Source organism: Mus caroli, unplaced genomic scaffold (assembly GCF_978045245.1).
Source record: "Mus caroli unplaced genomic scaffold, Mus_caroli_1 scaffold_11, whole genome shotgun sequence".
Classification (NCBI taxonomy): domain Eukaryota; kingdom Metazoa; phylum Chordata; class Mammalia; order Rodentia; family Muridae; genus Mus; species Mus caroli.
Window position 1 is genome coordinate 56168426 of NW_028227266.1, and position 17234 is coordinate 56185659.

The following is a 17234-nucleotide window of genomic DNA, read 5'->3' on the forward strand; positions in this document are numbered from 1 at the left end:
CTTCCAACACACCTCAAAGCTGAGGCTGGCCTTGGACTCTGATCCTCCTGCTTTTACCTCCCGAGTGGAGAGATTACAGGTATATGCCCTACACCTGACTTCTAGAGACATTTTTGGTTATCATGATTAAGCACTGCTATTGGCATTTACTGGGAAGAGGCCATCCTATTGCTACTATTCTATAGTGTACAAGTTTACTTCCAGAAAAAAGGGACGACCCAGCCCCTAAAGTCAACAGCTGTTAAGGCCAAGAACACCTGTATTAGAGTAACTAACAAACTCGAGATTCCGTTATGTTTCCTCTCTTGGGGCTGCCCCGAGACAGCAAGGCCACTGCCCTAAAATACAGTACTCTTATGGAGAGCAAGCAGATCTACCGCAGTCCAGGCAGCTTAGCCACCGACGGCGGGGCAAGCCAGAGTCAGGAGAACCAACAAGATGCAGACAGCAAACACCCTGAGCACCGACCTGCCTGGCTCCAGAGATAGAGGTGTGACAAAGTGACTGTCCTTCAGGAGGCACAGAAGGACACAGTCACCCATCCTCACTCACGACTAGGCTGATCTAGCTTACATTTTCTTTTTAATGTCCTTCTGGGAAGAGAGAAAAACAATAAAGTAGAAAAATAAAGCAGGGGCCCGTGGCTGATTAAAACCTCTACTGCTATGGCAGCCCCTCTGAGACAGGATCAGCGCCTGGCTTTTGCACCAGCTGGGCTGGAGGAGCTTGTAAATAATTAAAAGGCAATTGGAAGGTGAGACCCAAGTATTAAGTGGATTTCTCTCTCTCAGGGCATAGAAAGTCTCCCTGCTGCCAGTCACATTATCTTTCAGGGGTGTAGTTTTGTTTTTTACTCACACACACCAGCTCCAGATAACTGCTGGAAGGAGTAAACTAATTAGGACTGCTTATACTGCTCTGCTAGGCTTGGAGACAGAGGGACAAAGCCTCCAACCTTTCTACTGCTCTCTAAAGAAAACCGGCAGTGAGAACTCACTACCATGAAGACATAAGGCTTCTGAAAAAGGGAGAAGAGGTGGAGAGTCAGGGAGTCAGGGGTGGGGAGGAGGGGAAAGAAAGTGGGGAGAATATGAGAGGGAGATGGAGAGAGAGAAAACAAATAGGAGTGGTAGCTCAGCCAACCACCACCACCACCCTTCCCAGATCTTAAGTTACTGACAGATCTCAAGGGTTGTGTGATGAGGTATTAGCAGGGTCCTAGGGAAGGGTCCAGTGGGACCCAGTGGCTCTATTCTGAGGGTGGTGATGAAGGTGGAGCTACATAAACTGCTATGGGTCTCCTCAGAGAGCGGCTGAAGTCCTGGCCGTGCTTCCTGAGGCCTGACCTAGCTGCTGAACCCATTGCTATGACAGGATATAAAGCCAGGAAGCCGAGTCACCGGGCTCAAGACTCTGTCACGACATGGTCCAGAGAGGAGCCAGCCATAGCGGGTAGGGCTGAGGGTGAGCAGGACAGAGAACTGAGGAGTGGATTAGGAATGGGTGTCCACATACTGGGCAGCTAACCTGCAGGAACAGTCCAACTATGTCAAAGAGATCCAGCAGGTAATGCTGGCCATTCCTTTCCATGAAACATTCCAGGGTCTCCAGAACAAGCCAAGGGGTTCCCTATGTTTTTACTTACCTTTCTCTGTCAACATGGGACTAACTACACCAAGAGTACATGCCACATGCTGATTTAAACGAAATCTGAGGCAGCTATAAGGCTACAATAAAAACATTTGGATTTGAAATGTCTCCAGAGACCAATTAATTAGAAGAGAGACAAAAATAAGGCAGAACCAAATTCATCTTTTGCTAAGGTCCTCTCTGCTTCCCTCAATCTGGCTGCCAATTATTTAAATAACTCTTGGACAAGCAGGACGGGTAACAGTGACACAGCAGTCACCACACTTACCTCTCTTCTGCATGAAGATGAAGAGGTCATCCAGAAATTCTTTCCTTTCAGGATCACCGTCAAGTTCATACAGCTGCAGGCCAGACCCCAAGAGAAAACACAATCAAACATCCCGTCTGGTGCCAGGTGTCATCCCAGAGCTCCTATAGGTATCTGAGTAAATGTGCCACTCACATGGGGATGTGTAGGGGTAAGACAGCCCACTGCAGAGCTGCTTCTATCTTTAGTTCAAGACATTACAGACCTTGGCAAAATCTCGTGAGATCTCTCTTCCCCTGCCTCCATCAGCATCGTCACTCCAGGCCAAAGCACCATTCTGAAGGAGACAAAACACACATTGACAGGGAGGGAGTGGGATCATGTAAGTGGAAAGGCAAGACCTTCATTCAGGGAGACACGACCTCCCTCAGCACTTCCGCTCGCTTGCCACCCACTAGAAACGCCTAGTCAGGACCCTCCACTACCCTTTGAGAGCCTCCTGTTTTGCTTTTGAGGATGGTTTCAAAATACGGTATGTGGCTGGGTCTGTGGGTGGGTTTCAAAAGAATCTTCTCCCTTTGTTGATGGATATTGTTCATGCTTGATAATGCTGAGAAGGACACACAGCCAATGGTCCCAAAGCCCCCATGGCAGCTGACTTCTCAGAAACTACCATTCTGAGACATATTCACTGAGCAGTGGGTGCAGAGACGCTCAGCTCAGTTCCCAGCACCGCACAGTGAGTGGTCAAAGGGCAAGAGAGCAAGGCAAAGATCCACAAGCTGGAGTTTCAGTGCAGCCTCCCATTAGCCCTAAGCTCGGTGAGGAGAAAGCTGACTACACCCCAAGTGCAGACTAGGCACAAAAGCTAATTTCCATTAGGGAATTAAAAAAAAAAACAAAAAACAAAACAAGAAGCAAAACACCCAAGCTTTGGTTAGATGGAAGCAATGCCATTCAGTTGAGTAGGAGGAAGGAGAAGCGCTCATGTGTCTTATTCAGCCAGCTGGCTTACTCCTCTTCTGCAGGAAACCCACCCTGCACCCCGGCTGCATTAACAATTCCAGAAGCAGTCTCTCTCTGCTAATACTTCAGAATTTCACAGTCTTTTGGAATTTTGTCATCTTCATCAGAAAGGAATGTTTCTTGATAGAAAATCAATTGTACTTATCTTCTTTGTACCTCAGCACAACACCACGCTGCCTGCTACATAATCAATTTGCTATTTGAACTAAAAATCTCTTCAACAAATACATAAGCACCTATACCACAGAGATGGCCCAGCCACCTCTGTGCCAATGGCAAGTATGACATCTGTCCCAGTGTTCACCCCGTCCTGGTAGCTGCAACTATACCTTGAGCCTGTGACATATGCTTCCTTGTTCTCTCCTGGACCACAGACACATAAAGGCAGGCACACACCCTGCTAGCAGAAGTGTGTAAGTGCTTGTGGAAGGCATGGGGGTTAGGAGCAGGGACTCCTTGGGGGAACATCCTTTGGACTGCACAGGAATCTTGTTCTAAAGCCATGAACTGTCAGTCTGGGCGAGTTCTACTTTGTACACACATGCACACCCTAGACCCCGTGTGCCTGGAAGCAAGAGGCATTTCTCAGCTATCTTTTGAGGCCATACATTGCTTTCCCTGCTCAGAGCTGGCTCTCAGATGCAGACCCACTTCTTCCTCACAGCAGCAACAGCATACAGTGAGGTAAGTCTGACAGAGAAGTGACCCCTTGTCAGTTGAAATGAAACAGGCTGCACCAAATTGTTTTCCTGCTTATCTTGTCACCAGTGTGTGTAAGAAAGTGCTTGGTCAGGGACTGCACGCACCAGGCCCGAGGGAGGCACTGTTACCAGTGTCCTTCCCTGCCAACAACCAAGCAGGAACATTGTGGGCTTTTTTTTTTTTTTTTCTGTTGTTAAATTCAACCCCACACTGTAATTATAGTCACCAGAAATCTAGTATCATCTGGTGGCAACCAGCACAATGAATAATCAAGATGAATTATGTCTGTCAGGTCAGCAAAACCAGACAGTTACATTTGAACCCCTTTCAAAGGGTTTCAGTAGGTTGCCCTAATGCCCAGTGATTTTGTTTAGCCAGTAATTCCTGCTGGAAAGTCAATTATCCTGGGAGCTCCTATTGGCTGAAAGACATTTAATGGGGGATCACTGTGCTTCTGTTATGTCAGCTGTTTACTGTGGCAGTTCAATTTCCAACTCTGCAGCTAGAGATCTGAGGCTGAGGCTCACGGGAGAACTCTTTATCAGTCCCCAAGATGAAAACACTGGGTTTTTGCTAATTACAGTAACTCGCAGGCAGGCATTCCAAAGGCTCGGGAACTGAGTCACGCTCAGTTGGAGGGAAAGGACCTAATCCACAACCTTGGATGAGTGGGGCTTTCAGCAGTGGGGGAGGGGTGTGAGAACAAGCATGCTAGTGTGGCCACCTTAGGGCTATGTGTGAAAATAAACACCCAAGTGCCAGCAGAGCTCCACAGACAGCAAAGAGAAGAACGCTGCGGGGTGCAGAGGGGGTGGGGAAGGGTGGGAAAGAGACTGGTATCTACCATGTCTCCACAGTCTCCAGCTCTACCCCAAATGTGAGGAATTCTAAGCATTGGTTATAGCCATTTTGTAGGAAACAGCTTAGAATGTGTTTGGTGGAGAGAAGAGTCAGCTACAGGGGTGGGATGGAGGGAGTGGAGGAGAAGGAAGAATTGTGACACCATAAAATGCACATAAAATGCACTCCAATGTTTGCTACAGTGACAGGGTTTTAGCCAGAAACATCTCTAACCCAGTGACCACAGAGCACGGTGGCCACGGGACAGAAATGAGACACTGAAATTTATTATTATTAATTTAAATGCAAGGCAAAAAGGGTGTCTGGATGTATGTGATGTATGGAGTCTTCTTCCTTCTCCTGTTCCAAGGCAAGGATAGCCCCTCCTTTTGGGGGGAGGGTTCAAGATAGGGTTTCTCTGTGTAAACCTAACTGTCTTGGAACTTGCTCTGTAGACCAGGTTGGCCTCCACCTCAGAGATCCGTCTACGTCTGTCTCCCAAGTGCTGGGATTAACAGAGTGTGCCCAGCAACAGGCCATTTCTTAGTTTAAAATATTTGGTTGGGGCTATGCAGAAATCTCTCATATTATTATTTCATCCTGAGGCAGCTACCCTTTGCTCAACCTTACAGGGTTGGTTTTGTTGTTTTGTTTTAGCTAGTGTGAGAGACTAAGCCCACATCACAGTCCAGCTGCGATGACTGTTTCTTCATGAAGCCTGCTAGTTTCCCTTCTGGGCTGTCACCTCATGTTCTGGTCATCTGTGCCTCATCATCTTAAATCTTAAGCATCTTGAGGGCATCCTTAGCCCCCAGCACAGAGACAGCACTGATAGCTGTTGAGAGGCATGGTGTTTCCCTGGGACTCACTGTCTCCTCTGTCACCCCTTCTGCCTGCAATGAAAGGGTTGATTACAGTTCTTTTCTCTGTTTACAATTCTGACTGGATGCTATAAATGAATGCTATAAATAGCTCACTTATGCAATTCAGATTTTCTTCACCTACCACCAGGATATGGACGTAATTAACTAAAAAGTTACCAGCCCTAAGATAATTTTTCTTAGACATCAAGTGTGGCTGACAGACTGCAGTAGTGGGGAAAAATATGGAAAATAGAAGCAGACAGAGAATGGGTCAAACACATGCCAAGAGACAGCTCAACCTCTATGATTCCGAGGGGTCTGGTCTGTAAGGAGAAGAGTCACTGCCTGCAGGGAACAGGCTTTGAAGCCACTGGCATGGGCAGCAGGATTACAGAGCCCAGAACTGAGGTTAAAGGGAAATAAGGGTAGATTATCAACAGTAGCCAATGGTTACTTATTGCCATTTACAGCCTCTTCAGCCTCCTTTTACTTCAGAAATCCCTTTTAACATCTTTGATCTCACCGGGAGCTCACAGGAAACTGACAGTTTGTCTCTAAATACCCACCGAAAGACTAGTTTTAGCTGCCATACCCACATTCAACTCATTTCCCCCAGGGGAACCAGACTATTTTGCCTTCAAAAAGGTAGTTGAAAGAAGACTGGGAGGAGAGAAAGGGGCAGGAAGCCAGCATCTGCGGGTAGTATCTGCCTGAGTGTATGGCACCTTGGATGACTTTCCTACTTAATCCTACAAATGAAATGCTTTGAGTTGGAGAAAACATGAGTCAGAGAACTGAAAGGCCACTTGCTGTAGGTCTCACAGCTCCTAACTGGCGTTGCCTGGCTTGCTTGGTGCCGAACTGCTACCTCCTGGATTGCAAAGAACAGCATAATGTGTTCTGCACAGGGGAATTAAGTATGCACTAGAGAGAAAGAGGCAGAGAGAAAGTCTGTCTACAGAATGGCCAAACCGTGGCCTGGGTGGTCCATTAATGAGAGAATCTTTTATTCCTGCTTCATCTGGGGATTTCAGCCAAATGAAATTGGCCTTTCATGCCCTATCAAGGGACAGCAAAAGGGGAAACCTTTACCTCTACCTCCAAAACAGACCGTCTACTCTACGATGACCGCTTTCCCACAGGGAGAAAGGAGATCAGGAGGAAGGGAAGTGGAGGAAAAAGAGAGAAGAGATTATATGTCTTAAGGGACCCAAGAAATGTGACATGTACATTTAAAGGTTTCAAAATAAAATAAGTCAGTCTTAAATGACTGCTATTCAAAAATTAAAACACCAAACCTCTAATTTCTCAGTCCTAACAGATCAACAAATCAGAGAAGTGAAGAGATCATTCTTTGAAAATCTAAAAAGCTGCCTGTGGAGGAGGAGCCAGGCTGTTAGTTCCAGCCGGCAACACTGCAGCAGCTGGGCAGAACTGGCCAGGAATTTCTCTGCTCTAGGATAAAGGCCTTCTTCTAACTAACAGAACTGCCTCTGCTTGGCAATGGAGAAAGCCGTCTTAGGAAGCAAGCAGCTGCCTGGTTCCAGACCACTATCTATCTGGAATCTCCTGGTCTGGAGCCCCTCCCCACCACCACCACCACCCACACACACACACACACACACACACACACACACACACACACACAAGGTGGGGCCGGACCATGTGGCTTTCTCTTTTGGGAAACAAAATTACTATGATAAATTTCATTCAGTCCAGAGTTCCTGGAGAACCCACCAGGTAAAGCAAGCTGCTGAGGAAAAGCTTTCCAAAACAAAAGTGGTCCCCACCCCACCAAGCGGGTCACACCAAGAGTCAGAAAAACAAGATGTCATGCATACATATAGTAAGGCTAAAATACCCAAACACCAAGTGCTTGGGAGGTAGAAGGCTGAGGTTTGAGTGGCCTGGAGGAATATGGGCTGAGGGGAGATTTATAGTTCAAATGAGCATGGGGTAGGGGTAAACAAGGCGTGTTTTGGCAGGAGGATGTAAGTATGTCAAGCCTAATGTTTAAAGTGGAAACAGGCTGTGAGATGCCTCGAATACCAGGAGGAAACTTAAACTCTCAACTGCGAGCAGTGGGGAGGCAGCAGGCAATTTCTGAAATGAAAAGAAGACGAAACCAATATTCTGCATAGCTTTAACAAGCTACTTGTTGGAAAAATAATCTACACATATGGATGTGCAGACAGACACCTAAGGGAGCCAGGGCGGTGGGAGTCTTTTACTTTGCAGGTTTTTTCCTGTTCCAGTCATTCATATACAAACTTCTGATCTCCTAGGCTATACTAGACTGTCTAAGGTTCCTGGGGAAGAAACAGCAGACAGATCAAAGCCTCCAGTTTAGTGAAGCTTAGTGGAGGGAGAGAAACACTTTTAAACAGCATCTGTGCTAAGGATGTAGCTTAATGGTAGTGCTCACTCCTGGATCAATTCCCAACACTGTGGGAGGAAACGAAACAAAATAAATTCCATTTATGTCTGAGGTTTTAGAAAGGTTGGTTTTTAAATTTTTATTTTATGTATACAGGTATTTTACCTATATGTATGTCTGTGTACCACATGCGTGTGTGTCCCTGGAGACCACAAAAGATTGTCATATACCCTGGACCTGGTTGTTAGCTACCATGTGGGTGCTGGGAATCATTGGTAGAGCAGTCAGTGTTATTAACCGTCAAATCCTTGGCTTTAGCCACTGTCTATGGTTTCCTTAAGCATTTTTTTTTTCCTACAGTAGCTTTTTTCCTTTTTTTGGAATCAGGGTCTTACCAGTTACAGCCTGGCCTGGAAATGTGCTATGTAGACCAAGCTGGCCTTGAATCCATAATAAAACATCTGTCTGTCTCTGCCTCCTAAGTGCTGGGATTAAAGGCATGCACCTCCACATCCAGCCCTGCATTAACTTTTAAGTTATTTTAAAATACTTTTTATCTTATGTGTATGTGTGTGTTTGTGTATATGTGCCATGTGCATGCAGGAGCCCTAGGAGCTGAGAAGAGGGCAGCAGATCCCTGGAACTGGAGTTACAGTGGCACTAAGCCATGTGGGTGCTGGGAAGTCAGTGCTCTTAACCACAGACCCATCTCACTAGTCCCTACATTTACTTCTGACCTACTGCATATTCCCTGTCCCTCACCCTGGTAATGAAGACCAGTACTTAGGTAGCACTGAAGGGACAGAGCAGCCTACCATAGAGCAACTCCTTTACAGCAGCTAGTCTCTCAGGCAAAACAATAGTCTGACTCTTCACTTATTAAATGTCCCTTTAACGCCCCCAGTGGTGATTTATAGTGCCGATATATTGTCTGTATAAATAACGATGGGTAGGTGGCTTTGCCAACTGAGAACCTGGGTGGGGTGAGGGCTGGGCAGCAGAACCAGGGAGAATGGTTCTCCTAAAGAACAGCCAGCTCAGAGCATCAGCTGGATTGGGCGAGGGAATGAAAGAGAGGATGACTGAATTCTTACGGGAGAGAGGTATGCTCTTGTGCAAACAGAGAGAAACCAGGCAGGGGATCAAGCAGGAAGCCTTTGAGCACTAATGAAAACAGACCACTGTCTAGGGGATGGGGTGACAATACCAGTCCCACAGCTAGGAAGAAAGCCAGGTTAGAGAAGCAGAAGCCAGAGGCTTTAGTATTGCCAAGTGGGGGGAAAAGGTCTAATATTAGCAAATGCCTCCAGACCCAAGAAGGCTTGGCTTTTGTTTCCCCTTGGATTGGGGGTGGCAGGAATAACCCCAGCAGACCACGCCCCTAAGACCTCAGGAGCCAGCACTGCATTCCTCAGAGCCCTACCTCCCTGGAGCGGGAGCCTGACTTTAAAGCAGTTAAGTATCTAGGCTATTTTAGGATTACTCCTTGACCACCTGGAATATCTTATTAAAGCACAGCTCAGATGTCCGAAGCAATTTTAGTTCCCATCCCTCATTTCTCCTCAAGGCAAAAAATTAACCCTTTCCCTAGGGTTAAGCACAGGGGTGAAGCTACCACTAAGTCTCTACTGACTGTTCTTTACGTTCTGACACCTATGAGACATATCATTAAGACAGAGAGCAAGAGAAAGGGAAGGAAGAAAGAAAGAAAAGAAAAACTTTTCCTTAAACACCTTTATGCAAACTGGTAACATGTGCATCTTGAGCATTCTCTGAAACAACAGAACAAATGCACTTCCTGTCTATTCTCCATAATCTGGAAGATATGGGCCCCAAAGGCAAGGACCTAGGCAAATTCCTAGGAACGGCTCTCCAGTAGTCATTAGCAAAATCACCAGGCTTCAAAGCGCTCATCTTAAGCTCTTGGGAGCCAACGAATTGTTCTGAAACACACTCCTTTTCTGAGCGCTGAGGCTGAGTGTGGCTGGGTTTTCCCTTCTACAATAAGCACACATAACTACCTTTGTCCAGATCCATGGCTCAGGATTATATGTGCCATATATGTGACAGCTTTACTGATGACCTGGCTGCTGGTGTGATGTTAAAAATCTATCTCCTGGGTCTTAGCACGAAGGAAAGAAAACCACTCCCAGTCTCGTCCCACTTTAACAGACTGCAGGAGAAGGGAAGGGAAGGGTTACAGGGGACTCCTGAGGGGAGGGGGGAGCCCCAGGAAGTAAAACAGATACTGTTAGAAGTACACAGATAAGATCAGGATTACTGCTCTTAACTAAAGCACTCCAGCCCTGGGAGCACTGGAGTTAGAACTATCAGAGGCTTACCTTCTGCTGTCAGGTAACTTCAGCAGGAACCAGAAAGAGCTTGCCCACCTCCTGAGCAACAGAGATCATTCAAACTCAGTGGCTTGGAAAAAGAGCCAAGTGACACTTCTTCTGATTAAGCAGCAGAAAGGGGGCAGGGTGAGAGACGTGATTCTACATTTTCAATCTAGGCACAAAATCACATCACAGAATCAAGAGCACTGGCCAGAAATGAGGTGTTCTCATGAAACAAGGAGAAACGCCAAAATAGAAAGTTGGTGATGAGAAGACCCGATGCCAGGCAGCTCCTCCGTGGAACCCAGCAATCTAGCCCTTCCCAACCTCCCAGCTGTTTCTTGGGCTTCCAACAGCCTTTGAGGACAACTAGGATGTAAGAGGGAAAAGGCTGAGAGATTAGGAGACTGGCCAGCTGCTGCTGTGCACGGCTCTTACGTCACAATTTAAACATATGGGAAGCAAACATTTAAGAAAAAACCTATCACGCATCAGCTTATAAATGTTTTTTTTAAAAACTACTCTTGTTTGTTTGTTGTTTGTTTTGTCGGGTTCTTGTGTAGCCCAGTGGGCCAGAACTTTTGAACTTCCTGTTTCGAACTCCCAAATGCTGGGACGGCACACATGAGCTACCAGGCCCAGGCTAACATTTCACTTCACTATTCACTTACCTGTGTGTCTGTATAGATGCGTGTGGTACATGTGGGTACCGTGTGGGTGCTCACAGAGGCTGTCAGATCCAGAAGCTGGACTTAAGGGGGCTGTGAGCCACCCAACACAGGGGGGTGGGAGGGAGGGTGGGGGTTGGGGGAAGATAGTACTTCCAAGGGCAGCAAGTGCTCTTAACCACCGAGCCATCTCTCTAGCCCCTCAGGTTTACTTTTTAGACTCTAGGTTTGTACTCTGACTATAAAAACATGAATAAAGAGTGAAGCTTAGCTTTGTGGTTAAAAAGCTTGCCTAGCACATACCAGAACCTAGGTTCAATCTTCAGCACTACAAAAGAAACAAACAAGAAACCACTCACAAACACAGCACCACAAACATTCACAAGAGAAACGCAAGCTGAAGTACAACATGTGGGGCTGCTGCTTTTGTTAAACAAAATATGTGATTTGAAACATCTGAAAAGGTATAGACTTGCCAAGAAACCACCCCCAAGTCCTGCTGACTTTTACTTCATACATTTTAAACTATATGTCATTTTTACTTCTCAAATATTTTAAAATACATTTGACAGACATAATGAATCAAATTTGTAATCCCAGTACTTGGGAAGCAGAGGCAGGAAGATTCTAAGCTTGAGGACAGCAAAGGCCAGAGTGATATCCTTTCTCAAATTTTTGAAAATTGTATTTTATTTTATTAAGACAAAGTTTCACTACGCAACCCTGGCTGGCCTGGAGTTTGCTACATAGACCGGGCCTATCCTTGAACTCACAGAGATCTACCTGCCTCGGACTCCCAAGTACTGAACTAAAAGTGTGTACTACCATTAATTAAATTTTACAGATGACACTTTAGCATTTACTTAATAAAAAAATTTCCAGACTATTAGGTAATAAAAGCAGAGCACAAAATTGTATATAAAATAAAATAATAAACATATAGTAGGCATTTTCCTTTAAAATACAAAGGAAATACCACAAATGTTTATAGTTGTAGCTAAATTTTATGACTAGTTGATTGCTACCTTTTCTTTATAAATTTGTATATTCTCCATATTTTCTAACTGAGCCCAAATGACTCCTACGATCAGAGAGAAAACAGCAGGAGTTATATAGACTGACTGATTACTGAGACAGGTCTTAGGCAGCCTGGGCTGTGGACTGGACTGTGTGCCGATGACGACACTGAATTACTGGCCCTCTATGCGTTGCAGAATTTAAGACACCACACACCCAGCCTATGAGGTGCTGGGGATTGAACTCAAAGCTTTGTGAGTCTAGCACAAGTGCTCTGTTGAGCTCCAGACCATAAAGCTATTTTTAAAGTAATGAAACCATTGAGAGACTCTACCTACCTCTTCCCTGTTCTGTCTGCAAGGAAGCAGAAGGCAGCACAGGGCTGCAAGCCAGACACGCCTGGGTTCACTGCCCAGCCTCTTCCTGCTGAGACCACATATAGGCTACTTCCCTCTTTCCTCATCTGCTGTTAGACAGACAGACAGACAGACAGACAGACAGACAAAAGGAATGATGAGAGGTCCCGGCTCAGTGAACTAGAGCCAGTCATGATCACAGGACAAAAGTCCTAGCTGTTAAAACACATAGGAGAAAAAAAAAGAAAAAGAAAGAAACAAAACCACTAGCAAGGAAAGGATATTTTGAGGTGGAAAAACTACTGACTCCCCTAATTCTGAACAAAGCCTACAGAAGTCCTAGTCTACACCTCCCACACAGAGCTAAGCACTGGAATGAAGAAATGAAGGGAAATAGGAGTAAGTGCTAAAGCTGAGCGCTCGCAAGCTTGCCTGGCCCGTAGCAGAACCTAGGTTCAACCTTCAGCACTACAAAAGCAGCAAACAAGAAACCGCGCACAGACACAGCACCACGGACATTCACAAGAGAAACGCAAGCTGAAGTACAACATGTGGGGCTGCTGCTTTTGTTAAACAAAATATGTGATTTGAAACATCTGAAAAGGTATAGACTTGCCAAGAAACCACCCCCAAGTGACTTCTACTTCACACATGTTAACCTACATGTCAGGGAATTCTCACAGAGCTCTAGTCAGCTTCAACACTGGCCCCTACTCCTACTGTTGCCCAACTTGATTTTTAAATTTAAAGTTTATTACTTTTTAATGTATTTATTGGGGGGAGGGGCTGTGAGCCTTGTCTCCTTCCACTGCGTGAGTCCTAGGGATAGGTCACCAGGCAACTAGCTGCATCTCTGTCAGCTGAGCGTCAAGCTCTGTTTCTTCATCTTTTCTTTTTTGAGACAGGGTCTCATCAGGTGTCCTCAGTTGGCTTGGAACTCACTACTTAGAACAGACTATCCCTGGACACACAGAGATCCGCCTGCCTGCCTGCCCCTGCCTTCTGAATGCTGGGATTAAAAGCATGTGCTGCTACCATGCTGGGGGCTGAAGGGGAAGAAAGGGCAGCTACAGTTCTTACCAGGGGTGAGGGCTGGGGATTTCATCGTTTCCCCAACACTAGACGCCAAGATGCCTGTCTCAGGTGTGTCAAGAACCAGAACAGAAATCACTACACAGAAGAGCCTGCCAGGTCAGAGGAGCACACGGCTTTGCCGTCAGCCCAGAGCGCCCACTGCAAGTCAGGCTCTGACTAGGCACAAGGCGATGAGCCTCAGCTGCTAAGCAGAGCCTAGCACAGGCGAAACCAAACACCCTTAAGTGGACAGTCTTTTACAAATAAAGCCCTACCAAATGAGCTTACAAAGAAGACAGAGCAAAGCCCTACAGGAGGAAACCAACAATTACACAGGTGAGGACAGGAAAAAGGAAAAACACGCAGGCAAATTGTGTCAAAAGAATGGCAAAATGTGGATACTTAAAGGAACATTGAGGAAAGCAAAGCCCTACAGGAGGAAACCAACAATTACACAGGTGAGGACAGGAAAAAGGAAAAACACGCAGGCAAATTGTGTCAAAAGAATGGCAAAATGTGGATACTTAAAGGAACACTGAGGAAAGTCTTCCAGCTTCTTCTGTATGCTTGAAGCGTCCTTAACAAAAAGTTTTAACAAACACTATGATTCATAGTTAAAAAAAACCAAAGGTATCTCTTTTTAAAATTATTTATATGTATACAGGTGCTTCTCAGAAGCCAGAAAAGAGTGTGATATCCTGAGGAGCAAGAGTTATAAGCATTTGTGAACTTTCTGGAAATTGAACTCAGGTCCTCTGGGAGACAGCCTGTGCTCTTAACTACTGAGCTATCTCTCCAGGCCCCAGATTAAAGGTATCTTAATATATATATAAAAGGAATACAAATAATTTTGTTTTGTTTTGTTTTGTTTCAGACAGGGTTTCTCTGTGTAGCCCTGGCTGTCCTGGAACTCACTCTGTAGACCAGGCTGGCCTCGAACTCAGAAATCCACCTGCTTCTGCCTCCCAAGTGCTGGGATCAAAGGCATATGCCACCAATGCCTGGCTCAAATAATTGTTAAAACAAGCAAATTTCTAAATGCCAAAAATTGCCTGGCTCAAATAATTGTTAAAACAAGCAAATTTCTAAATGCCAAAAAATTATAAATATACTGATTAATTTTAAAAAGTGGAATAAAAAGGGCTGAAAAGGGAATTTGAAATTAGAAAAATGAATGTGAAAAAGTGAAGGTTTTAAAAGATAGTAGACTGAATAATAACAAAGTCTTCAACAAGAAAAACAGAGCAAGGGAAGAGAAACCAACGGTCAGCATGGGGACCCAGGATCTAAAGAGCTCAGAACAAAGCATAAAACAGCAAAAGACAAAAGAAACATGTCATACCTGCCTGCCAGAGCTGAATTTATTACAAACAATAAAAATCTTTTCAAAATCTTAGTAAAAAGATAGTTAGAGAGCAGAGTACACGGAGAGATGTCGGAAAACTACATGAGCGTGATCACTCTCGAGAGGGAGAAGCTGACTGTCCAAGGGAAAGCGGAGACAAACTGGAACTCACTGACAAAGCACAAGAGGCTCCGACGAACAGCGTCAGCAGTTGGAAACAGAACTGCCTAGGTGCTGTGGTTTGATAAGAGGATAAAGGATGCACATTATAATCTAGAAGTAACCAATAAAACCGTGCTGGGGACAGCTGCACGCTGGAGGCTTGGCGGGTAGAGGTGCTTGCTGTCCGGCCTGATAACAGAAGTTGGAATCCCAGGAGCTCCATGGTGGAAAGGGAGAAATGAATCCTACAAGCTGACCTTCAACCTCCACATGCACACCACGGCATGTACTTTACACACACTCTAAATAAATAAAGTTTTCAAAACGCCTGCCATCTCAGCAACTCGGGTGGCTAAGGCAAGAGCGTGGCTCAAGCCGGGGAAGTGGAGACCAATCTAGGCAACAGAGGGAGACCCACAGCTCAAAAATAAAAAAGTCATCTATAAAATAGAAATTGGAAGTATGTAAGAGATAAAGAATGAATAAAGGCAACAATTAAAGAAATGAAGACAGGATTGGAGAAAAACAAAACTAGAGCGTGCTTAAATCAAAATCAAAACAAGAGCGTGAAACAGATCCACAAGTGAAACTCTGCATGTAGCTCAGTGGCACAGCACCTGCCTGGCATGTGTGCACCTGCCTGGCATGTGTGCACCTGCCTGGCATGTGTGCACCTGCCTGGCATGCACAATACCCCGAACTTCAAAAGAAAGAAGAAATAAGTCTACATGTATCAATTTCAATAGCCAAATACTTAAAAAAAAAAAAAGCTAATTTTGTTTTAGAATAATTACTCAAAATAACAAATGCAATTCAATTGACACAGGTAACACCATATCTATCAAGTAGAGAACACACATTGTTTTCAAGGACATTCACAGAAACTAACCATAAATAAGATTAAGACGGAGAACATATTAAGTTTCAGAGACTCAAAAGCATACCAGTTTTCAAGGGCCAGAGATATAAGCCACTTGGGGAAGGATTCCTAGTTTGGGTTCAATTCCCAGCACCACAACACCTGGGCCTGTGCCCTCCATGCTCAGCAAGTACAGGCAGAAGGGTCACAAGTTCCCAACCATCCTGTTACATGGCAAGCTGCAGGCTAGCTTGTGATATGTGAGACTCTGTCACAACTGCCAACCAACCACACTAGCTCTCCAACCTCATTCTAGTTAAGCTATAAATTAATAGTCCAAAAGATAAAACTCTCAGATATGGAAATAAAAACCTCTTTATACAATCTCAGTTAAAGAAGCAATTACAACTGAAATTTTAATATGTAATAATTTCCAGTGAGCGCTGAAATATATTTCAGTGGTCCCAGGCTCAATCTTCAGTGCCACCAAAAAAAAAAAAAATCAATCAATCAATCAATAACTAATAATGAAAATTTGTAGAATATAGAAAAATAAGTAAGAGTCACCAAGGTATTTATAGCCTAAGATGTATTTGTTAAATAACAAGAATGCTGGAAAATGTGTTATAATCACAATGGTTTAAAGGAAAACAAATTTGTGTAAGTAAAACTGACAATATAAGTAAGATCAGTGGATCATCTATATCAGCCTGGAGAAAGGGGCTGGCCAGTGGTTGCCAGGGGCTGCTCAGTATTTCTAGGGCAGCAGAGTTGCTCTGTATCATGGTGGATACACGCCATCCTTAAACCCACAGAATAAACAATAAGAATGCACCCTAAAGGCTGGCAAGATGGCTCACAGTAAAGGTGGTCACCTCCAAGCCTACTGACTGGTTTTGATCCCTGGGTCCCGAACAGTGAAAGCACTCCAAGTGACGCCCTCTGACCTTCACCTACTTACCATGGGATATGCACACTCAGAACACCCAAAGTTATGTCATGAAATCGATTTTGTAATAATTTCTTTAAAAAAAAAAAACAAAACTCACCCTCATGTAAACTACGGACTCAGTGATGATGTCAGTGTAATTGCCTTGATTGTAATAAATGTACTCTCTGGTGCAGGACAGTGATAAAGGGCAGGGAGGGGGGATTATCACTGGATCTTCGGCTTAATTGTGCTGTGAAAACTCTCTGAATAAATGATCTACTGCAGAACAAATGTGCAACTGGCAGCATTGCCTCTGAGCTTGCTGACTTGAGTTTGGTATTTAAAACCCACAAGATGGGTGGAAGGTGAGAATTCCCAGGGGCTATCCTACAGTCTCCTCATGTGCCCACTCCCCTGACACAGAAGATAATCTGGTAATAGTCTTTAAAAAAGGTTCATGCCGGGCGTGGTGGCGCACGCCTTTAATCCCAGCACTCGGGAGGCAGAGGCAGGTGGATTTCTGAGTTCGAGGCCAGCCTGGTCTACAAAGTGAGTTCCAGGACAGCCAGGGCTACACAGAGAAACCCTGTCTCGAAAAACCAAAAAAATAAAAAAAATAAATAAAAAAATAAAAAAGGTTCAGAGCAATTGAGGCTAACATCGACACCCTGCACACCGCACGAAATGGAACCAGTGACATAGAAGCAGGGTGAATTAAAAGAAAGTAGAAGTAGCAAAATATCAAGTGCCTAGTGCATTGTCTGCTGGAACACAAAAGTGC

General features: G+C 44.9%; 1 protein-coding gene across 2 annotated transcripts in view; it reads right to left on the minus strand.

The window, feature by feature from the left end:
* Nucleotides 1–17234, minus strand: part of Arid3b (AT-rich interaction domain 3B) — a 47187-nt gene that overhangs the window by 18096 nt on the left and 11857 nt on the right. For both annotated transcript variants that reach the window (XM_021173050.2, XM_021173049.3), the window contains exons 3-4: nt 2163–2234; nt 1919–1991 (exon numbers count right to left, since the gene is read on the minus strand). In XM_021173050.2, coding sequence (XP_021028709.1) covers nt 1919–1991; nt 2163–2234 — 145 coding nt within the window. The remainder of the gene's footprint in view (nt 1–1918; nt 1992–2162; nt 2235–17234) is intronic.